At 40.3% G+C, this 24,024-nt stretch overlaps 2 protein-coding genes across 22 annotated transcripts in view; one reads left to right on the top strand and one right to left on the bottom strand.

Moving 5' to 3' along the window:
• Positions 1 to 3,687, bottom strand: part of CCDC148 (coiled-coil domain containing 148) — a 408,125-nt gene extending 404,438 nt beyond the window's left edge. For 5 of the 8 annotated variants that reach the window (XR_003793865.1, XR_003793866.1, XR_003793868.1 and 2 more), the window contains exon 1: positions 3,351 to 3,556. Coding sequence is in view for 2 of the 8 variants with exons in the window: in XM_029224760.1 (XP_029080593.1) it covers positions 3,351 to 3,375 (25 nt within the window). In the remaining 6 variants the exon portion in view is untranslated. Of the gene's footprint in view, positions 1 to 3,350 lie in introns of all 8 variants that reach the window. The other 3 variants (XM_029224756.1, XM_029224757.1, XM_029224755.1) reach the window with 2 other exon arrangements.
• Positions 3,688 to 3,815: 128 nt separating this feature from the next.
• PKP4 (plakophilin 4) overlaps positions 3,816 to 24,024 on the top strand; it is a 252,499-nt gene continuing 232,290 nt past the window's right edge. For 5 of the 14 annotated variants that reach the window (XM_029224887.1, XM_029224883.1, XM_029224885.1 and 2 more), the window contains exon 1: positions 4,037 to 4,151. The gene's annotated coding sequence lies outside the window, so the exon portion shown is untranslated. Of the gene's footprint in view, positions 4,152 to 4,947; positions 5,288 to 24,024 lie in introns of those variants that run through there. The other 9 variants (XM_029224896.1, XM_029224881.1, XM_029224886.1 and 6 more) reach the window with 6 other exon arrangements.

Below are 24,024 nucleotides of genomic sequence, written 5' to 3'. Positions count from 1 at the left end.
AGACTACACGGATTCATGACTGTTGGCTTTTCTTAGTGTGGGAGGCACTTCAGTAGTCGAAGGCACTATGGAGGCTAAGGTCATTACCATGACATGTATCTGATCCTTTAGGAGAGAAGGCTCATACACTATATAACTATACCACGGGGTAGAGAGTTTTAAGTGCCAAGGTAATACACTAAATCAAAAATCATCCTCTCCAGAGGCGGGTAAGATCAGGAAATTTTCAGAAAAGGCTTTACAGGTTTAATGGTTTATTTGGCTGGGCCTCTAAAGGCAGGGGAGGATTTGCATATTCAGAGAATGTGCTGGAGGTGGGATACAGCCAATTCTGCAATCCTGAGTAGAATTATTATTAAGCTCTAGCATCCTCTCCCAGGACAAGTTTATTCCACTGCTCTCTTTCCCTCATTTGCCACCTGCCTGTGTTTTAACATTCCTTTTAAAAACAAACAACACCTCCCCACCCCCAAGCAGTGTGTTTGTGGAGTTCTTATCTTAACTGCTCCCACCTCCTCCATAGGCATCCAAGAATGAGAAAAGAGACAGTGTTTCTGCTTCTTTCTTTTCCTTGCTTCCTCTGTTATTCTTTGTCAGAAATTCACTACTAGTCATTATGGGCTAATGTGAAAATAACAAACATTGGAAAGTTACAAAGTTTTCATAATCATGAAAGGTTCAGGTTGACTTCTTTCTGAGACAGTAATTTAAAAGTTCCCGTGGATTTCTGCTGTTTACTTTTGTTCTTGAGGATGCCCCACAGTCGGCTGAGCAGAGGCCCTGCTTCCCATCTCAATTTCCCAGCAGCTAGTTCCACCAAGGTAGTGTGGCTAGCAGGTGAAATGCTTCCCCTTCACATGTAAATAATTTGCATTTCAATGGACCCTCGGGGTGGGAGACAATGGTTTCTACTCTTCACCGGAACTCTGGAATTGAGGCATTGCAATTTGCAGGTAAAGGGCACTTTTGTAGAGGAGAACTTTATTGGCAAAAAGAGTTAGGGTTTTGAGGGCAAAAAGCACAATCTCCAGAATCATTTGAGTAGTATTCAAGGGCAGAACATTGGTAGTGAAAAAATAGAAGCTGCAAGAAATTCCTTTCAAATTGTTTCTTGCTGAAAAGAAAAGCCTATAGATGGATATGGAGGGAGAAGGATGGTGGTGTTGCCAAAGATCAGATATTTGTAAGGTGCAGGAAAAAAATTTTGAAGGAGAGGATGTAACACATTATCTAAGAGAGCAATTATAATCAATGGAGGAAAATTCTGGGGTGGGAGGATGGCCAATGTTTAGGAGCACAAGTGGAGTGTGAGCTTGGAACAGAAGGCTGTCACCCTTCTCAGCCAGGACTGAAGGAAGTGATGAAGTGTGAAAATTGAGACTGAGATTTAGGAAAGTTAAGTTGAGAAACCTCGTGGTGGATGCCTCAGTCAAGTAGGAGGCAAGATCACCTGCAGAACTGGAAGAAGACCAAGTAGAGTGGAGGCCTGAGGAGAGCAGAAATAGGACAGATATGGGAGAAGTGCCCTGAATAATGTCCTTAAATCAATATCCTGGATAATCACCCTCCTGATGAGGAAAGGAATTTAGAGAATCAGTGAAGACCCAGCCAAGTCTGGATAGCATAAACTTTTAGTGGAACAAAATGATTTCTTTATCCAGCAATGCTTGGTTGTAGAGGAGCAACTTCAAAAGAAACCTTTCACTGAAGCATGAGAATTACCAATAATAATAATAATAATAATAATGTTGATTGACAACATTTTAAGGGACATTTTTCATGGTGGATTTTAGTAACATTTTAATCATTACAAACATGAAATACACAATATCAAAATACTCATCAAACATGTGATCTGAGAAAAATGCAAAAAGAAAAGATTACTGGAGTAAAAAAATCAGTTAGTTCTTGTTTTCTTCTTTCTTTGCTAGCCTAAGGCAAGGAAAAAGGAAATATTAATGTTTTCCTTTCCACTCGACACATCTTCCATGATTATAAAAATAAAAAAAACCCAAGTCATTGGTATATTGTGAGTACATTAAATATGAGTCTTATTTATAAAAATATGCATTTTACTTTTTCTATTTTCCTATAAACAAACACCAAAAAGAAAGCAAAAGGAAGAAATTGAAAGCATGATGAGCTAATTTCCATGATGCCAAGGCATGAGACAGCACTCCAATTCTGATTTCTTCCCAGTTCTGGAAATATTTAGGGGGAACACTCATGTTCAGCTGTTTTGTTCCACAGTCCAACCCTGCATAGGATTATCAACGACGTACAATTTTACTACAAATTGTGAAAGATGTTTTTCTTTTCTTTTTTTTTTTTGAAAGATGTTTTTCTAATCAAGGTACCAGGTTAACAATTCTTATCTATTTTTGTAATTTTCAATTATGGTAAGATAAAAACCAAAAGCAAAGCACATTATCCAACTTAAAATTCAGGACAGTAGTTAGACATATGTAGCTTGCACACATATTAATCTGTTTCTCTCAACAAAATATTTGTAATTTCCAAAATCCTATCAGCATTTTCACACAATATGGTCCCTCCAACTTGAAGGGCAATAACATAAACACAGTCTTCTTTCTAAAGAAACTAGTATAAAAATGGCAAAATCACCAAAAAGAAGGAACATAAGAATATCAATGATTATATCATAGGCAATATGCTTAAAAGCCTAATATGTTCATGAAGTCCTACTTTAATAGCTAGTATCTAAATATGAAAGTTATTTACAAATAAAAATTGCTATTGACAAACTAGAACAAAGTGACTTTAAATGAAAGCAAAGCACTTGTAGTTAAAGCTCCAGATTTTTTGTGTGATTCCATGTCTCAGTTAATTTCTTTATCAAATTTAGAGATAAACTGGGAAATACCTAGAAAACAAAATCCATCAATTGTAATCTATTTCCTTTACTCTCTTGTGAAATTATCAGAAGACATGCAGGATCAACTCTATCACCTGTGTCTTTCCCAACCCTGTAAACTCTTAGGGGAAAGACCATGTACCTGTCAAGCTAATAGTGCAGAATGTACACACAGATGGGTGTTTAATAAATATCCTTCAATGGAGAGATTAGAGGTTTTCTCTGGGAAGCGGGGAACACCTTATCTCATGCATTGACTCAATGACATCCATCATACAACACGTCAGCCTGTTTCCTCATCAAAATATCATCCAAAGGAAATCATCTTTGAGTCTCCTTTAAGTCTTTAGACCCCAAATTTTGAGGCAAGATCCACCCCAGGCAAGGGGGAGTGGTTGGGAAGAACAAGTAGAATTCATGTGGATCAGTGACGTCAGGAAGAAGCAATGATTTAAAGGATGGGGTGCAAACTCACCTGGAGAAGCAGAAGCTGCACACATGTCAAAGTTCAAAGGGCAGAGGCTGAGGGACTCCCCAGTCGCAGGAAAAGTGAAACGCCCACTCCCAGGCTCTCAAGGATTCGTATAGGGGCTCAGCTGTCCCCGCCTTTGACGCGACGGACAAACCCTACCATGCACAGCTGCTGTTGCCAGGAAGGCAAAGCGAAAGCTGCCCCAATTTCAGAGCCAGCACTCGGGAATCCCCCGGTAGTTCTTTCCCCCACCCTCTCCCGCGCCCAAAGCCAGAGATACCTTCATCCTTACTCCTCACCGTTTCCAGGCCCTCTAGGTCTTAACGGCATCGGTCTCTATGGCGACCTGAAACCTCAGTTCCCATTGGTCAGTTCAATATGAGGGCCGGGCCAATGGGGAGGGCCAGCCTTTTCCTTCCTACCAATGGGATTGGCAGGGAGCAGGTCCGGAGACGGCGGCGTGCTGACGTTCCCGGGAGCCTGGGGCTGGCTGGGCAGGCGGGCTGGCGGCTGGGCGGGCGGCGGCGGCCTCTGGGCAGTAGAGGGGGCTCCGAGGCTGAGTCCGCGTCGACGCCGGCCGCGGAGGCGGCACCATGGGCAAGGGGTAGAGGGGCAAGTTGGCCACCGCCGCCGTCGGGGGTGGTGGGCGAGCCGCTTTGGGGTAGGGGGCGGGAGGGGAGGGAGGGGCGGGCAGTCAGCTCGGCCGCGGCACTTTTTTAATTTTTTCGGGTGCCGCAACGGCGACCCCTCGGCGCCGATGTTCCTGATCCCCGGAGCGACGACGGCTGCTGCCTAACCTGGAAAGTAAGTGTGCGGGCTCGCGGGAGGGCGCGGAGACTCCTGCCCACGAGACCCCCGGCCCTCGCCCCGTCGCGCCGGAGCCAAGACCTGCCTGCGAGGGGCGCGGGGCAGGGAGGGAGGGAGACGGGGACGGGCGCCTCCCTCCCGTTACTCCGTCCCCACCGCCTCGCGGCCGCCTCGGCTTTCCTGCCCCGCCTCGTGTTTCTGCCCGCACTAGCCTGCCTGCTCCCCTCCCCCCGGCAGGCGCACAAGTTTCACCCTCCATTTGCTTTTCCCTGCGATTATTCTGCCCCGGTATCCCCTACATGCCGCGCACGACCCCTCCCCACGTTGGCCTTCTTGGATCTAGGGCCCCCAGCCCCAAACTTGAGTGCCACGCCGATCCCTCCTGGACGTCTGCTCGGAGGCTTCCCAGCTCCTGCCCGCCTGGCACTCTGCTCCGCGCCCCCAACACCCCTGGGCGCCCGCCTTCTCCGGCCCTCGGGGCTGTCCGTCCCTCTCTCCAGCCCCAACTCCCGCTTCTTGGCCCCCTCCCCTTCCTCCCACGTCCCTTCTGCCTGTACGGTCTTGTGTTTGCCCTCTGAGCCCCGCGCTCCTTGTCGGTCCTGCCCACCGCCCAGTCCAGTGCGCCCCTCTCCCCTCACCGCCTATCCTCACGCTCCACCCCTCCCGGTTCTCCAGCCCCAAGCTTCCCCGGCTGCCCTCTTGCGCTGCCGCTTCCTTCTCTCCCTGCCAGGAGTTGAAGAGGAGCTGCGGCACCCACCCACCCGCCCCCCCTCCGGCGGAACGAGTGTCCCTGCCCGCCGCTGGGGCTGCTCAGGCCTCTCTTCTTTTCCCCCCCGGGAAGCGAGGGGGTGAGCGGCTGGGCTGAGATTTGGCTGCGTGTTGGCTGAGTGCGACAGCGAGCTCGGGCAGTAGAGGCGCCGCGGCGGCCGTGGCCGCGCGGGGCGCAGCAATAAGCAGGTGTGTGTGTCCGGGGGGAACGTGCACCGCGGGCTCCTCGGCTGGCGACAGATTGTGCAGGAATGCGAGGAATGCACCAAGGGCATAGTCCACACGACCCGCCGCGTCAGAACTAGCGCCTTCCCGGTCCAGCTCTCGCCGAGCAGCCAGAGGTCACCGGAGCATCTTCGGAGCTGGTGAGCCTCGCTCCACTCCTCTCCTCCCCTTGCTTTTCTCCATGCGGCAGAGAGGGCGGCGGAGAGGAAGCCCGGCAGTTCGGGCTTCAGATAGCCTTTCTTCTGGGATTTTGGTGCGTTGGTCTCCAGGACCGTGAATTTCGGGCCGATGGCGGTGTAGCCAAGGTTATAGATAATTGCACGAGGTTCTTGGCAAGTTTGGTTTGCAAGGTTTGAATAGTGCCTGACTTTTACGAGGGTTTTTTGAAAACCTTCAGGAAAGGGTGCCGAAGGTCTTAGAGTAAAAAGCTTGCGGCTAACGTAATTTTAGCTCTATCAAAAAATGTCTGTTAATGCTCATGGATGGGGATATAGTTCAAGAAGGAACTTGAATGCATCACTTTGCTGTCATAAAAATTGTAATTTTTTCCTTGCATACTGGGCTCTGTTGGGACCTCTTATAATACATAATGAATAGAAACAGAGAAGCAGTGTTTGGTCAGCGATGGGACAGATAGGACTGTCTGGCACAGTTCAATTCAGGGCGTGTCAGTTACCATTGGAAGTAACATGGGTACTACAAGATCATGTATATTTCAAGATGTAATTTATTAGTTGAGGTCACAGTTCTTTCTTTTTTTGTTCCCAAATTTGACCGAAAAATAAAAATACAGCTCTACAACTTTTAAAGAATGGTAATTATGTGTAAATCCGAAGTGCTTAGTATACAGTTTCAATCAAATTTTATTTTCCTTAATGCAGAAAAGCAAATTTTTGACAGAAGTTGCTTTTCTAGAATTGGGCTTAGATTCTCTTATTTTAAAAGGTAAAGTAGAAGACTGCTTCTCTTTTTGAATGTAGTATATTACTGTAGAAAGTATCCTCATTTCTGGTACCTGTGAAACAGTTGTGGAAAATGGTAACATGAAAATGAGAACAATTGATGTCCAAAATAAGTGTTTCTGGATTTGGAAAAGCATGCTATATGTGTGCTTTTATTTGACACAATTTTCTTTGGAGGTTGAATTTACTCTAAGCCTCTCCACACTTGGCTATTTTGTATCAGATTCAGGAAAATAATAAGCTGATTGTCCAGCTGTCTTCTAACACTACTGTGTAGGGATCAAGGGCGTTGAAAATATACGAGCCTTTTATTTACTTAAGAACCCAATGGAAAGGAAAAATAGAAAAGGAAAAAAAACTTTGTGCTGGGTAAGGTTGTGTCTTTTGGCTGCTACATTGTTTTTCAGGTATGTTCGTAATTAGTGGACCTTCTAATTTAGAGATTTAGCTCTAAATGAGAGTTAGTAACACTGTGTAGGATATTGGGAAGTGTTTGGAGATGCCAACAGGAAACTTATGTAACACAGTCCTCACAGCAGAGTTTAACACGTGCGTATTTGATTTGATGTGAAGATTAGAAAGTAAAAGCACATTGAGTTTCTCTGCCACATTAGAAATCGAAATAGCCCGTTCAGGTAGAGAGAGAGAGAGAGAGAGAGAGAGAGAGAGAGAGAGAGAGAGTGTGTGTGTGTGTGTGTGTGTGTGTGTGTGTGTGTATGAATGATTGGCTGTACAAATAGTTTTACATGCTTCAAGTAAAGGTAGGCTTTCAGTTAGAAATATATTCTATTTGTTACAGATATTTGAAGGGAGGAAGTTTTGAAACTGGTGATCATTCACAGTAAAATGACATAAACTGTTTCGATCAGAGTGCGTTTCCTCCCCAACCCCACTATTACATAAGAGAAGGTAGCTGCATTACGTGTCTTATGTATGATGTAGAAGATTCTAACTTGGGGGGCGAAACATCCAGTTATCTGAATTCTTACCTGTACTGTCTTCGGAGGGAGATAGAGGAGCCACAGTGGATATGGAAAGCATGAGAGAAGGTAAGCAGAAAGTAGGAGCAGCTGGCGTTCATGGGGGGGGGAAGGGCTGTTGCTGCATTTACAAGCTGAATAAACCAAATCTAATTATGTGAGTAGTTCTGACACAATTTGAATTTAAGGAAACTACTACCAAACTGAGTTCAATAAAAACTTTAACAATTGTGTGACCTTGAGTATCTGGATTGTCTATATTAAGTCAGAATTGCAATTTTCTTTGTTTTCTATACAAATTGGGAAAGTAAATTTAACTTAAAACTTTAAAATTTAATTTTTAAAATCCAATTATTGCCAGTTTTCAAACTGAGTTATTTCCTTGCTGTTGACCAGGGGTTGATTTAAATAGAGAATTTTCATACCCTCAATGATGCCGATCATTTAAGTCCAGTGCCTCCCCTTACTACTTTGAAATATTAAAGTATTTTGAGAATGCTCCATAAGCTAATTTTTTTTTTTCTGTTCCAGTCAAGAGGTATGCCCATAATTTGCTTCATTTTAAAATGGACATTATTCCTTTGTTTTTAACTGGAAGATGAACTAGAGGTTATTCTAGGGTTCTTCTAGGACTTAATCATTCATGGAATTGTATGTCACTTTGGGAAGTTGCCTTCACACCTTCAGTGTACTGGGAGATAATTACTTCCTCAATGTGTTAAATGGTTTTGTAGTGCTTTTCCTGCACTGAAGGGGGAAGAAGAATCTAATTCATGACACCAATAGACTGGATATGTTAGGAATATTAAGTAACTATTTCATGCCCAAAATGTAACTACAAATAGCTGCAAACAGAGAGAGACAGAGACAGACAAAGTAAAACTGGATGTAAGGCTTTGTGTACTTCCAGTTAGTGATGATAACAGTTAGCAAGTTAGTTTGATGCCCAGCAGTGAAAAATAACAGACTTCTTCTAGGGTAAGGGCATCAGGCCCTAAGTCACAAACAGCAATAATTCACGTGCTTACTGGTTTCAGTTGAGAAGTTGTACAACATTCAAAAGTTGCTCCCACTGTCACTTCAATAATTCAGTGGAATTATCTTCATCTTTTGGAGGCTGTGTTACCATAACTAAATTGGGGATATTACATGATGGTGCTCTTCAGTTAAACTTAGAATGCTATAGACATTCCATTTGTCATTGGTCTGAGGAGGGTTTTTTTATTATAATTTAGATTTATTTGATAAATTTATTTATTAAAATAAATTTGATATACCAATATATTTGATATACCAATAAATGTTGGCTACATTGCTGATCATTTCATTATTCATAGTCTTGATAATATAGTTTATTATGACTCATATATAGTGATTCATTGCAGGTGATAAAATGTCATTAGAGATTGCACTGTACATTTTTAATACTATAAAATACATAAATTAAAATATGGAAGTGTCTGAATTATTTTAAATCATATAATTGTGAAGCATTTTTCATGAACTGAATAATGCCTGATGATTGGTTAGATGCCAATCCCTGTAGGCTGATATACAATATAGCCCTCACAAAGTCCAGAACTCACAAATAAAGGATGGGGAGGGAGAGGGTCAGGGGAACCAGTAACCCTTTTTTCATCAACAGCCAAGGCATGTTTAACTTTTATAGTTATTGGCTTATTCAGTATGAATTTAGTGAGTTACAAACATCCAAGGGTGTTTATTCTGCTCTTCCCTAGTCTGGATCTCTGTGTCATCCCTGCCCACCCCAACACACACGTACCACTACCGCTACCAATGCATCTGTCTGCTTGGAGAGGCGGAAAAAGCCCCCTTTCAGGGACCACTTACATAGAATATAGAAGTTGGTGCCTAGTGTTCCAGGTTGAATTTAGAGCAGATGTGGGTTTTTGTCATAAAAATGATTATATTTTTATGAAAGTTATGTAAAATGTGAGGTTGAAGAGGGGCTATCAGAGTACCATGCAGGCTTTGGGGGCCTGGCCTGGAACTTAGAATGTAATTTTTCATGGACACCCACAGCCCATTTACAAATAGATTTTTAAAACAGTGGGTAGGTGGTATCTGAAATTCTGGTCCACTGTAAGCTCTCTCTTTAATTGCAAACATGAGAGGAGGTGAAAAGCACCCTAAGCCAGAAATTAGGAGATATGCCATTAAACCTTATGACCTCCACAAACCATTTCATATTTGGGTTACAGCTTCCTACTTTTAAAAGTGCAGGTTTTGGACTGCATTGATCTAAGATATATTTCAACTCAAGGTTCCCAAAGTTCTCAGGGTTTTTTTGTTTTAAGAAAAAAGGTTTCATAAGCATTGCTCTATATAATCATTCCTATTTTCCCTTCTACCCCAAATCATAACAACAGGAAGTTGGGGTTCTCTTTTGAGACTTTTGAATCTCCTTCATGTTCATCTTAAATAGCTTTTTTTCTTTAACAGTATAATTTTGGGAAGTGAGGGGAAGGGAATAAACCATATAATTCTTTGAAGGTCTCTGTCTACCCCCACCCCAGTTCAAGGTGAACCAAGGTACTTTAGGCCAGGGAAAGTCTTTGGGATTTTACCTTCACATAGAGCGAAGCCCATGAGAAGTGTCATTATAAGGCAGTGAGGTGTTGTAGTTAGCAGCCGGAGTGTCATGGTTCAATTCTGCCTCTTCTGTTTGCTAGGTGTGTAACTTGGTAAATTATCTAACCTCTCTGGATCTCATTTTGCTCCTCTGTAAAACAGAATGACAAAACTATCCACCTCGTATTGTTGTTGTGAGGACTAAATGAGTTAATACATGTAAAGCGCTTACAACAGGGCCTGGCTTAGGGCCAGCTCATAATACATTTAAGTCGTTTTTATTCTTCCATTGTGGTACTTAATGATGCTTTCTGTAGCATCTACTATGTGCCAGGCAAATTACTGGCTTGTTTTCTGTGATCTTAGTCAATATGATTATGAATCTAAATAGGATCTTGCGGGGAAGAAATAAACTACTGAAGAAAAATTATTATGAGCTTGATAGTTTGCAAGAGATTGCTTTTAAAGAAGAAAATCCAGCAAAATTAATCAACTAAGGGCCTTTTTAAAATAGGGAAGTTAGACCTTGTTCGGCAGGCAGTACTTAGAGGCATGTAAACACCACTAACGTGTAGGAGGTTGGGTAAACACATCTTCATAAACTGTTACGTTTAAAAGGTAAAGACTGATAGTATTATACACTTGCAAAATGTAAAACATACCTTTTAAATGTGTATGCAACTATTGCATTTGTAATTCTAAGTGGTAGTCATTTTATAAAATGTCTTTGCTAGTCAACATGTGAAGAAAGTGTTAGTGTTAACCAATTATGGACTAAAATGCACGTTGTAAATAAACTCTTTAAGCTGCCTTTTCTCTCTGAAGTTCACACTTGAAATTGGCAGGAAACTACCAAAGCAAGAAAAACTAGAAGAAAAGTTTGGAAAATACTTGATGTAAACCAAAAGACAGTGGTTTAATAGATGTAGTCTCTAGTCCTAGACGTGGCCGTATCACCAAGCTGGTGTGTGTGCCATGAGCAAGTCATTTAACTCCTCTGGTCTCTGGTTTTCTCATCTTATGAAATGAAGGTGTTGGACCAGATGCTCTCTAGAGTCATTCTAGTGCTTATATTTCACTTCTCTTAGCACAGCCAGCATTCTCATTCTGTTGTATTTTTTCCTCAGCAAGAATGTACTGTCTTCTCAAGAATTTATTACAATTTGCCCTCTGGGGTAAGGGGAGAAAATTGAAGTTATACATATGAAACGCTCAGCTTCTAAAAATATAAATGTTGCAGCCAGACAAACATTTGTCCCCATAATGGCTGAGTTAGTGGCTACCTTCTTGGACTTATTTGTTAACAAACCAGTCTGCTGTGCACATTTGAGGCTCAAGCCCTTGTTGAGGCTAAATTTTCCAGAAGTTGGCTAGAAATAGAAGGGAAGTTAATTTAGGTGGTGGTTAGATGGGACTGGTCTTGTTAAAATGAGAAAGGTCCATTTACCATTTGCTTTGGTTCGATTTCCCCTAAAAGCTTTGATTTGTCCTCAAAGAAATTAAGCAACCGAGACAGAGTTGTTCCTCTGGAAAAACTGTTGCTTTTCCGTAAACAGAACTCATTGATCTATATCTCATTATAGAATATAGGTCGTTTCATTTAACTCTGGCTTTTTAGTGCATGGCCAACCACCCAGTGTTCAGAAATTGCAGCATATTTTAACAGGATGATATTTTACTTAGATTTGTGCTCTTGTGTCTGTGTTTTTTTTTTTTTTAAGCAATTAAAAAATCCAGCAAAGAGATTTTCTCCTAGATCCTGCTCTCCCCCACAAAGGGGGAAAAATTCCTATAGAACTTACATATGTATACCTCCATATACAGTAATTTAAAAATATTGAGATTGACTATTTCCCTTTGCTAATACAATAAGTACATTATTTTCAAAAAGGAGAATCAGTTATACTACTAATACATGCAATATTGATTGAATTCTCAGTATGATCAAAGTAAACACTTGAACAGGCTCTTAAGTTTCTGTACCTTCAAGAGAATTGTAAACACTCAAAGTGGAAACCAGTAATAATCACTTTGCAGTGAGGTTCATCATATTGTCTGACACCTGCAACCTGGATTGAATGGGGAACAAGGACTAATCTAGTTAGAATAGCTTCTTAGTCCTAAGTACCACTAGGGGTCCAAGTGAGGGGACTGAACACAATTAGCACTTCAGATATTTGCTGGAGTCCTACTGTGTGTGAAGAATTGTGTTTTCTTTTATATACCTCTTATTTAAAAAGATACATGATTCATTTTGGTTCCATTTAGTCATCATTCATTTGTCCCCTGCTCTGTATGAGACTCAGTGCTAGCTAGGCCTCATGGCCAAAAGATGAGTTTCCCTAGGGAGTTTTATAGTCTATGTTGAATTCAGTATTCTCCATCTTTGAGGAAGCTGTGATTAATTTTACCATTTAGTTGGTAAAGATAATACACATGAACTGGAAAAAATTCTTCTAGAAAACCTTGGTATATAAATAAACATGCAAAATTGTTCTGTAAGTATTGAGAATGAGCTGTAAAATGACTTTGTATTCACTAGGTTTTAGCTAAACCTACTTTCTAGGTGTGTTATGTGATACGTTACCAGAGTCTAGATAGACAGCTGCGTTAACCACTGTCAGCGGCTTTCTTTGGAAAAAGCCTGCATTTGAAAAAGTGCTCCCTACCAGTAATAATAGTGATTTCAGAAAAGGCTTTAATCATGAACTTGATTATTTGGTTTACATTTCTTGAAGTACTTTACCTCATAGCCTATGTAAAAGTTCTTTTTTTCGTTTTCATATAGCATTACTCTGGTTTATTGTGTTTTGTGCTTTTCTTTATTCTTTATACAATTTATATGCCTTTATAAGTCCAAACTTATTACCTATTATTGAAAATACTCCCTTTTGTTGTTACGAATAAACAGAAGAATGTTTTGAAAATCGCTTGAGACATCTGCTAGAATAAATGGTCTCATTGAATCTTACCTGGAACCTCAGACTGATGCACTGATGGGAATTTTCCACTTATTGTCAGTTTGTCAATGAGTGAATAAGCAGCAAAGTCCGTTTTTAAAAAGCACTGAAAGAGGAATCAGAAAACCCAATTGGACTTTCACAATAACTGCTGTTATTTTGAGACCTGCAATAAGCAACTCAGCTGTTAAATGTCTAACTCAGACTGTCCACATATGAGAAATATGTGTCAGTCTGAAATCTTTGGACAATATATTGGCAGGTGTCAATCTTCCAAAATATTGTTTCTGAGTTACTTGATCAGAACTTTGAATGCAATTTTCCATAGAAACAGCATAAATCCATAAATCCATCATCCTAAGATGTAACTGGAGTATATCAGTTCCAAGTTCCTACGGTCCTTCTACTTCCCTGAGCTACTTGAGAGCAGGGACTTTGTTTTTTTGCATGACTTAATCTTGACCTCCAGTCTTTCTGGATGCCTTAATTGAATGAATGGGTTTTTAATTCCAATCTTGGCATACCTTCACCTTCTACTCTAGGATAAACCTCTCCCTGCCTAATACCATCCCTCTTTCCTTTTGTGAACTACTTTTGTAAACCGTTTGGTCTTAGACACTCAAAACTATTTATTGTACATGTTTCAATGGAAAAACTGCATTCTGCCTTATTTAAACAATTACCTTTGTAATACAGTTTGGTAGATAAATAATTATGTCAAATTCCTTGCTGAAGACATTAATTAGAAAATCTTAAACAGACTGATTCATATTCATTATTGCCTGGATTATAACTATGGTGAGATGAGTTTACATAGCATGCTCTTTCTCAGAGTGTTAATATGTAGCTATGAAGCACCAAGACAAGCTTGGTCAGGTTTTGGCCATATAACGTGAGCAAACTTTCTGTGTCCTTGCCTTTTGTGAATTAGTAATATCTTTGTTATATTCAGCTGATGAGCTGAGGTGAAAAGTAGATGCATTTTTAAGCACATGAAGTCTTTCAAAGGAAAAAGTTAATAAAATAATACAAGCATAATTAGCACTGTAAAATTACATAAACATTAATAGTCATAAAACAGGAAATTTCACAGCTTGTTTTTGATGTAGTGGGTGCAGCAAACCTTCGGTTTTAAAAGTGTAGTTAGAAACACTCTTAAACATTTTGGTGGTTCCTCCCCCAACCTCAAGTAATCACTGTGATAAAATTTGAATAAATTATAATTTTTAAAAATTAAACTTAATTGTGAGATGATTATGAACTCACAGTTCATAACTCACAGAACATGCAGTTATAAGCAATAACACACACATCCTGTGTACCCATTACCCATTTAACCCCAATGGTGACAGCTTGCGAAACCATAGAACAGTATCGCAGTCTGGATATTGACATCGATGCCATCAAGATACAGAACATTTGCGTCACTCCAAGGGTCCTCGTGTGGCCCTTTTGCAGTCACACTTCCACTTCTCTTCCATCCTCACCCCCTCCTTAATCTCTAGCAACCACAAATTGTCCTCTTTCTATACATTATAGAAATATAATTTACTTATATAATTTCATCATTTCAAGAATGTTACATGAATGAAATCTACAGTATGTAACTTGAGAGTTTTTTGTATCTGTCTCCTCAGCATAATTTTTTAGAAATTCATGCAAGTTGTTACACGTATCAGTGTCCTCTGCTGTTTTATTGCTGTGTAGTATTCTATAATAAGAATGTACCACAGTTTGTTTAACCATTCACACTTTGAGGGATATCTGAATTTATTTTCAGTTTACAGAGCTACTAGACATACCTCTATACAGGTTTTTATGTTATAAGTTTATATTTCTCTGAGGGAAATGTCCAGGAATGCAATTACTGGGTTAAATTATAATTTTTAAAGCTTCCTTTCTATAATTATACACTGAATTACATGTGACCTCGGTAATTTAAAAGTTAGATTTATAGTTTTGGTAAATTATAAAGACCTTGTCTGTGAAACCGAGTCTTTTATCTTTTATTACCGAGTATTTTACAAATACTGCCTCCTACCTTATTTTTAGCAGAATCTCATCACTGATTTTATTTTGTTTCATTTTTTTATTGATGTATAGGTGATGGACAGTGTTATATAAGTTACAGGTGTACAATATAGTGATTCACAATTTTTAAAGATTATACTCCATTTACAGGTATTAAAAAATATTGGCTACATTCCCATGTTGTACAGTACATCTTTGTAGCTTATTTTATACCAAATAGTTTGTATCTCTTAATGCCCCTCCCACCTTCCTTCTCCCTATTGGATACAGAGAACTAGTTTGTTCTCTACATCTGTGAGTCTGCTTCTTTTTTGTTATATTCACTAGTTTGTTGCATTTTTTTAGATTCCATATATAAGTGATATCATTGTCTTTCTCTGACTTATTTCACTTAGCATAATGCCCTCTAAGTTCATCCATGTTGGTGCAAATGGCAAAATTTTATTCTTTTTTATGGCTGAGTAGTATTCCATTGTATATATATACCACATCTTCTTTATCCATTTATTTACTGATGGGCACTTAGGTTGCTTCCATATCTTGGCAATTGTAAATAATGCTATGAACATTAGTCTCATCATTGATTTTAAATGGAATTCATGAAGTTACTTTGTAGCTTGACTTCAGGGTTTGTTTGTTTCTTTCTGTTATATTTTGTTTTGTTTTAGACAGGAGGTATATTTAATTTCCAATAACAATTCTGTATTTTAAAATGTAATTGTTAATGTTAGTTCTTTCAGAACTTCACCTGTATATGATGTAAACAATTGTAGTAATATTCTTTTAAAACAAAAGTTTATTGTGTACCATGCTAACAGGTGAACTAGGGATTTAAAATGAAGACAGTATCCTTATATGTGATTGGAATCAATCCAGTTGTCAGGTGGAAGCTGACAAGCATACCTGGAACTTTTTTTTTTTTTTTTTTTTTTTGCGGTACGCGGGCCTCTCACTGTTGTGGCCTCTCCCGTTGTGGAGCACAGGCTCCGGACGCGCAGGCTCAGCGGCCATGGCTCACGGGCCCAGCCGCTCCGCGGCATGTGGGATCTTCCCGGACCAGGGCACGAACCCGTGTCCACTGCATCGGCAGGCGGACTCTCAACCACTGCGCCACCAGGGAAGCCCCTTTCTCTATATTTGAATGATACAACCTCAGCACCTTTTAATTTCGTAGAAGTATGATCTTCCCAACAAATTTTAGACTTCCCAAAGGCTTTCCGTAGGTAGCTGGTATGCCCTTCTCTGCCTGGTGAGCCCATGGTTTTTTCCCTTCAAGGTCTAACTTAATGACCCCTCCTTGGTGAAGCCTCCTTTGCCCTTCTCTGCAGATTTAAACCTTCCCATCTGTGCTTCTTAGCACTTTGCATGTAACTTTGCTACAAATATGTGTCACACAGTGTTCAGGTTATTTCTCTGTCTGTGTACCTGACTGTATTGTGAGCACTGTCCAGGTTAGAACGGTGTCACAGCCGTCATTGTAACCCTCACCTAGCAATGTGCCTGACATACATATTAAGCACCAGATACCTGCTTTGGGTAAATGAATAATGAAATACTTTGTTTATAACCTTAGTCATCCCTCTCCACTCTAACCTTTAGTGTGTCCCCATTTTTCACCCTGCAGGATCACTTTAGACTCCAGCCTGCCTACCAATAAAGGCCCTTCACAATCAAACCTTAATTACTCTCCTTCCTGAACCTTCTGCGTCAGCAAAACCAGTTTCGACTCACTGTTTCCTGACTCCCTGCGCTGTCTGTTTCAATCCTCACAGCCCTCCAAGACCTAGTTCAAATCCTTCCTTGTGTGTGTGACCTCAGACCACTGATGGTCACCTCTCCTTCTCCAAATGTCTCTTTTCTCTGGCTTTTAATGATAAATTCCCCATGGTGTTTTTTCTGTTGTTGTGTTGGACTGTTAAACATCTACTGATTAACTTTTCTCTTGTCTCTTTCCTCCAAGTTGATTGTAGCTCTCGAGGCAGGGCCCTTGTCTTGTATGTTTGCTATCTACCAAGTGACACATTTCAAGTAGAGCTCATTCAGGAAGTAGAGGTTGTGCCTGCTGGTGATGTTGGTGGGCAGGGCCAACCTCTAACTTAGGAATGCTGAGATGTATATGAAAGATAGTCTTTCAGGTCCTTCTTTCATTAATAGTTATTTGCGAAGCACCTAGTATGTTCCAGTTTTTGGTATATGCCATCTAGATGTTTTGGAGACCTCAGTTGTCAAATAAGCTACGTCAAAATGAAGTTTTGATCGTTTGTTCTTAAAGACCCCTTTGCCAAATAAGCTGTATTAAGTGGGGTTTTGCTTCTCTAAGTTGTTGTCTCTTATTTTTATATAGTACTGTCACATGTTGAAAAGAGTGAACACTGTGACTGAGAAAACAAAGAAAATTTTATCTCTTGAACTTTTTTTTTTTTAAACAGTGAAAAGTTATATGTTTTTGAAGCTACAGAGTTGTGATGTCCAATCTGGTAGCTACTGACCATATGGACTATTGAAAATTTTAAATTAAAACTTTAGTTTCTTGTCCTCAGTAGCCACATTGTAAGTGCTGAATAGCCACATAGGACAAGTGGCTATAGTAATAGGCAGATACAAAACATTTTTGTCATTGCAGAAAATTCTGTTGCAGCTGTTATAGAGAGTAGCTGGGACCAATTATAAATAAAATAACAAAACTGTAAATGTTTTTTGGTTAACAAAGCAATATGATATAGCTTTACAGTTTCCAAAGCATTTCTATTAATATCTATTTAATCCTTCTAATAACTCTGTAAAAATAGGTGATATACTACCTTCATTTCACTAGCAAGGAAATTATAAGAGAGTCACAGTAATAAAAGTATCAAAATAAACTAAGTTTAGTTTGTGGTTCAGTTCTTAATACTGAAATAAGATAGTTGTTATTTTAGTAGTTAATATTTGGTTAATGAATTATGGAAAGCATTTGATGTACAAGGATGTGTGATCTTATTTTTTTCATCACTTAAAATCTCATCAAGGGGACTTCCCTGGTGGCACTGTGGTTAAGAATCCGCCTGCCAATGCAGGGGACGTGGGTTCGAGCCCTAGTCTGGGAAGATCCCACATGCCGCGGAGCAACTAAGCCCGTGTGCCACAACTACTGAGCCTGCGCTCTAGAGCCCGCGAGCCACAACTGCTGAAGCCCGTGCGCCTAGAGCCCGTGCTCTGAAACAAGAGAAGCCACCACAATGAGAAGCCCGTGCACCACAACGAAGAGTAGCCCCCGCTCGCCACAACTAGAGAAAGCCCGCGCACAGTGACGAAGACCCAATGCAGCCAAAAATAAATTAAATAAATAAAATTTTTAAAAATAGAAAGGATCATGCTCACAAGTATATTAAAAAAAAAAACTCATCAAGTTAAAAAAAATTGGGGCTTATCTTTTGAAATTTTCAGTAGAATTCGGAGAATTGTAGTCAAGAACCATTTATTACAGAGGCCCAGTGCTCTGTATGGGAAGGGGTACAGAAATGATTTGGGAAAGGCCTAGTCCCTACATTCAGGACATTCACTCTTAGAAGTGTTGTTACAGTACAAGGTGAGCCTCAGAGATGCCAGAAATGTCCTTACTGACTGCAGAGAGGCTCGATTGTCTTGATCTGTGTGGCAACTTCAAGTCTGCCAGAGTCTTTTCCTCTCCTGCCTTCTGCCCGCAGGCTGAGACATGTCAGGGCAGCAAAGGTATAAAGCAGAGTGCTTGTCCTCAAGAAGCTTATGTTAAAACTTGTCCATGGGGGAAAAAAAAAAAAAAAAACTTGTCCATGATTCTGGGGGTAAGAGAAAGAAAATGGTTGTTCAGAACATCTTTGATTTGTGGTTTTGCTTCGAAAATTAAATTTAAAAACTGCCTGGAACACATAGAAGTGTAGGTATGCAAAGTAAGTTAAACAACATGCGAAATGGAATTAATTTAGTATGCAGAGTGTCACCTTGCTTCATAATTGAAGGAAAGCCAAAGCAGAGCCCTCCCCCTTCCCCTATTTTTTCTTTTAATGCCGATCGAAGACACAGACATTTCATCTGATTTTTAAATTTCCATAAAGTAGCTTCAGGAAAAAAAAAAAAGCTTCAGAAAAAAAAAGAAAAATCCTGACGTACAATTTCAGTTGCTTTAAATAAATATATCTTGACATTTCATGTTTTTAATATTTAAGATATAACAAATCTATGCTGTATCCTATGGTCTCATTTTTTTTACTGCTTTTAAGAAGCTTAGGTGATTGAGCCTCCTGACAGGGAAAGTATAGGCTGTAACTAGTGTGCAGGCCCCTTCTCTGTGACTCAGTTTGCTTGTAAAGACATTGAAACGGATAGAGTCGGTCTGAAGATACTTTTTCATTCACTTTTATTGGATTCATTTTAATTTTCAGTTCTGCGCTGAGCTTCTTAAAGCTTTTTGGAGGAGAGAGAGCTGGGGAAGAGTACAGTTTTACTCTATATCCTTTAGAAACCATGTGATAAAATTTATTTAAGTTTGGGCTAGCTGTAGAACGAGACTGAATAACGTAAGCATGTTTAATTTTTCAATCATCAAAAATGTTTAAATGCCTCTGTTAAGTTTAATGTGGTGTCTGAAATGGAATTACTTTTCAATGACTAGCACTTCGTTTCTTTGAAATAATGCTTAGTTCAATAAATGGCAGTTAATAGAAGAAGGAAATTGTCCTGATTTTGTAACTATGAATAAGATTGGAGAAATAGTAAAACAGGCAGGCGTTCATTGATATTTAGTTGGAAGCTACTGCTTATGGCAGACCCACTAGGAGAAGAGATGAATCTTACTTCCAGTATGTCTTCTCTCATACGTGTGATGAGCTTCTGTGATTTGCACAGTTTGAAATAAAGCACAGTTTTTCGTGTCAGCACTTGAAGGCTTTTTTTTCGTTTTGACAATGAGCAAAACGTTAGACGTTTCAGTGTGAATAGCTCTCGTGATCCAGAAAATTCGAGCAGACAATTTAATTGTTCTTGACTGTAAAAATTAAATCTGATACTAACTTTAATCCAGAATCTATTCATGTAGGCTTTTCCCCCTTATTTCAAACAGAAACTAAACTTGCATGTCTAAGCAACTACATTGATGTAACATTCAGAAGAAAATTCATGCCAAGTGATTTATAACCCATCCTCCTTACTCCCTGATCATTAATCCTATTCTTTGACTTTCCTGGCCCCATCCATAATCAGGCTCACGTCTTCATCTTTAAAACATTTCTTCCACCAAAGCCCCCTTTTGGGCCATGGTTTTCTCTCCTTCCCCTCCAAATCCCTGAGAGATTCCTCTACCCTGGGTGGCTCCATAGTGCTTGTTGAGAAGGGGCTTAGGTTGGTGGCCTGGCTGAAGGAGGGACCAGGGTCTGGAAGCTGTGTTTATAACAAGCATGCTGTTTTTGAGTTAAACTGTTCATAGAATAGAGTCACTACACTATACTGACAAATTCCCAGCTACAGTGGGCTTTCACCAGTGTCCTAAGGAACACAGGGTCTTTTGCCCTTCCCTCAGCAGTTTAAGGCCTTTTTTCTCTAGCAGAGATAGGAGAGAAGGATCCAGGTGGTATTTCGTGCCTCTCCCAAGGCAGTTGCTATTCTCCTCCCCAGGCCTGCACCTAGTGGGAGGCGGTCTCCGGACTCTGGCCAGGCTTTTATGTTGGCACCTGGGGAGGTCCATATAGAAGAACCTGAGTGTGGGTTCACCTCCTGTCTGTGGTCCTTCAGAGTTCTGTATTCTCTTGCTTGCCCACATTTAGCCTTTACCAGTTTACTAGCTCATTTCTTCTTGCCAGCATTCAGCAGCATTGCCCCAGGTAAGCAGGTCCACCTCCTTGGAGATGCCTCTCTTTCCTTAATTTCAGGTTAGTTGGTTATACTGAGGTTTCAGCTCTCTGAGTTGAAGAAAATTGTGAGTTGGCAGGCTGTGTGGTGTTTTTGTGGCTGTCATCAGGGTGAAATCTCTGCTCTTTCTTTGTTCTCCTGGAGGAAATGTTATATACATTTACAGCCCCTTTGAAGAAGCTAATCTTTCCACTTCCAGTGTCAAGAACCCCGGGCCCCAGTTTTAAAATCTTTTTATTAGAGCTTTTTTATTTTTCAATAACCTGTCTATGTGCTGTCTCGCCACTAGATTGTGGACTAACAGTCATAAAACTGTGCCTGGCACAGAGTGGGCACTCAGTAAGTGTAGACATTGTAGTTTGCATTTTAATCGAAATGAGGGCACTTTTCTTTTTATACTTAATGGTGGCAGCATATTCTGTCTGTGCCCTGCCCACATGCCATGGTACTCGCCATCAAGTCATTGTCTTCTGACCTAACAGCTTCCTACTACAAGCCCCTGGGACTTCTAGCCTGAAGTCTCTGCTACCAATGTTGGGTCAGGTCAGAAGTGCCAGGAGGTTATCATCCCTGGGAGTAGCCCCCAACCATCAACTAACGGGAGCTGGACCAGTAGCCCAGCTTCTTGGCCCCTTAGTTGAGACATCCCTGAGGCCTGTCCTCTGCAGGCTCCCTGAGGTCCCCAGCAGACGGGAGATCCATTTGCTCAGAGCAGTGACCTGCTCACTAATGTACCCCTTAGTCACTTTCTTCCCTACCTTAACTTGTCCACCTCCCAAGTCAATTACTTGCACTCCAATCCTTGTCTTGGGTCTGATTCTGGGGAATTCCAACTCAGTACAGTTATAATTCACATAAATATTCAGACATTGGAAGTTCTGTATACTAGGAACAATCAACAAAATCAAGGAGATTTGACTTTTTTTTTTTTTTTTTGAGAGGAGTTATAACTTTCAGCAGATTTTCAAATAGTTCTTTGCTTCTCCCCTCCAAAGAGTTAGGATAATTGCAATAAAGGTAAAGAAACATCTTTTTTTTTTTTTTTTTCCTTTAGCTTAAGACTTTAGAGCAGTTCTTTCCCTTTCAGAGGGCTGGTACAGTGAATCTTTTTAGATGCGATCAGGAAATCACTGGGACATTTATAGGTACACATGTGAGCATATCTCAACCCCGAATTTTAAAGATATGATTTCAGGTTTAACTTTATCATCCACATGCACAGCAAAAATGTATTGTGTCAACATTTTACCATCCCTTTCCTCACTTTGAATAGGGAGCTCATCTTCTGAAGGTTTAACTGAATTAAAATAGTATCAGTTTTGGATTAGAGAACTGCTATTTTAAATATAGGAAAATTCACTTTTAAAATAGTTTTCTTTTTCTAATTATAAACGTGATCCGTACCATTATAGAAAAATCTTTAAATTCAGAAAACCACAAAAGAAGGAAGTGAAACCCACCTATATTTACCTGCATCCAGAGGTGATCACTGTAGGTATTTTGTTATAAACCGTCAAATTCCTTTTTAAATGTATGACTGTGTTAAAGTTAAGCCACAGACATGATGGTCACACTTTGAGGAGAACACTGCTGACAAGGTTAATGTTTATGGAGTCACGATATGCAGTCCCTTTTACAGGAGAAGAACCTGAGGTCTGGAGAGGTGGTGACTCAGGTTCATGTACTTTCCTGGATCAGGAGATGTAGCTGCTTCCTCAGGGGTTGTGTCTGTGTGTATCTGCAGCCTGGTCATCCTTTGTGGCAATAGCCTTTGCAGTCTGGGCCTCCCAGAATCCCATTGAGTCCTTCCCTTGATGGACGCCAGATTGTTCTCTGTGGGCCACATCTCTGCTTTACTTCTTAAGGTGATCAGTTTGCTGCTCCAGTGGTTACCTCTACTTGGGTTACTCTGGAAGAGTTACTTGGGAAACTTGACTTCAGGTTGGGTGGCAGGAAACAATAGCGCATATGCAGCATCTTTGGAATTTGTGTTACTGATATCATTTTGGTCATCCAGTCTCCAAGGCAGGTCCAAATTTGAAGCTGAAAAACAGTGAGACCTAAGTCATGACCTGAAGCCTAAACCAAAAACCATGCTAATATCCCCAAATTATTAGCCAGGTTTGTTGAAAAGATATGTTGATCTCACTGAGAGCTAACATCCCTTTCTGTCACCTCATGGATTAATTTTGTGTTTGATTTTAGGTTTTAGGTTGTATTAGTTCTTTTTTATCTTTATATAGTAATTGCTGCTTTATGCTTTAAAATTTTAGGAAGTGCTAAAAAAAACACCTCACCACACACAAGTGTTATGGAATCCAGATATAGCCCTAGATTTGACATTCAAATGTCTTCAAAAAAATGGAATCAAACTGTTCTGCATCTTCAAAATGTACCTTTTTCTAAAAAGTAAATACAAGATACTTTTCCTGAATGACTCAGATGTTCAGTGTGAGATGAATCAAGTCGCTGGTCCCTGAATCATTCATTCTCACTGTGTCACCAAGACATTCACATGTCCCCCTCTATCTATTCTTGGACTTATCATCTTGATGAAATGGCCTAACCCAGGAAAATCTATCTGCTTCATGTTAAATAGCTGGCCTTAGTACTTGAAGCTTTGGTCTAGTGGTGCATTGGGATGTTGACAAGTAAATATGAGAAGCTAAACTAAAGATACTATTGAACAAAATCTTAGACCCCAAGAGAAATTGGTGAGGTGGCAGTGAGGGATATGTGAAAGAAATTTGCATCAGGATTTATTTATCTTCTATTGATGTAGTTCAGTTTTCTTGTTGCTTCAAGTATCATATCTTATGGTCATTTTATTTAAATCTAAGAAACGCAGAGGGGGCGGGGAAGGCCTATCCATGCTACCGATGCTAGTCAATTTAAAAATAATCTCTTGAGGGCAACAGTCAAACCCTGCCATGATAGTGTGGGTGAGGTACAAAAAATTCAGTCCTATGAAATGTGGAGGTGAATCACGACAAGATTAATGAAGTCACCAAAGTAGGTCTGCCTACCAAGCTAGCCAGCCACGAATTCCGGAGTTTGGCTGCCAGTACGTTTGGTTATATATAAATTTTTGTATGTGAATTCCCATTATACAAATTTGTGTAGCTGTGAGGCACTTTTTGCTGTAATTTCTTCAGTACATAAAGCCTTTGCTTCATTGGTATCAGACTTGTTCCTATCCTGAATTTGTTGGTGACCAGAAACAAATTCAGGATAGGAACCAGTTTGTATCCATTAGTCATTATATCAAAGTAAAGCAGTGAAAGCATCATCAGTAATTATAGAAATCTTAAGTGCTGGTTAGGTATCTCTGACTTAGGGACACTGGAGATGGCCAGGTCTTTTGGTCTGGAGTCTGAACCTGACCTCTTAGTTTGGCCAGAAGGTACTTCGACCCTTAGATGTCTACATGCCCAGTGCTGCGCAGACACACACAGGAGCTCAGTGCATTCCATAAGCCTTTAATCCACAG

Source organism: Monodon monoceros, unplaced genomic scaffold, assembly GCF_005190385.1.
Source record: "Monodon monoceros isolate NGI ecotype Baffin Bay Population unplaced genomic scaffold, NGI_Narwhal_1 Super_Scaffold_16, whole genome shotgun sequence".
In the NCBI taxonomy this organism is placed as follows: Eukaryota; Metazoa; Chordata; class Mammalia; order Artiodactyla; family Monodontidae; genus Monodon; species Monodon monoceros.
The sequence above is the reverse complement of the archived record's forward strand: the minus strand, read 5'-3'. Positions and strand labels throughout refer to the sequence as shown.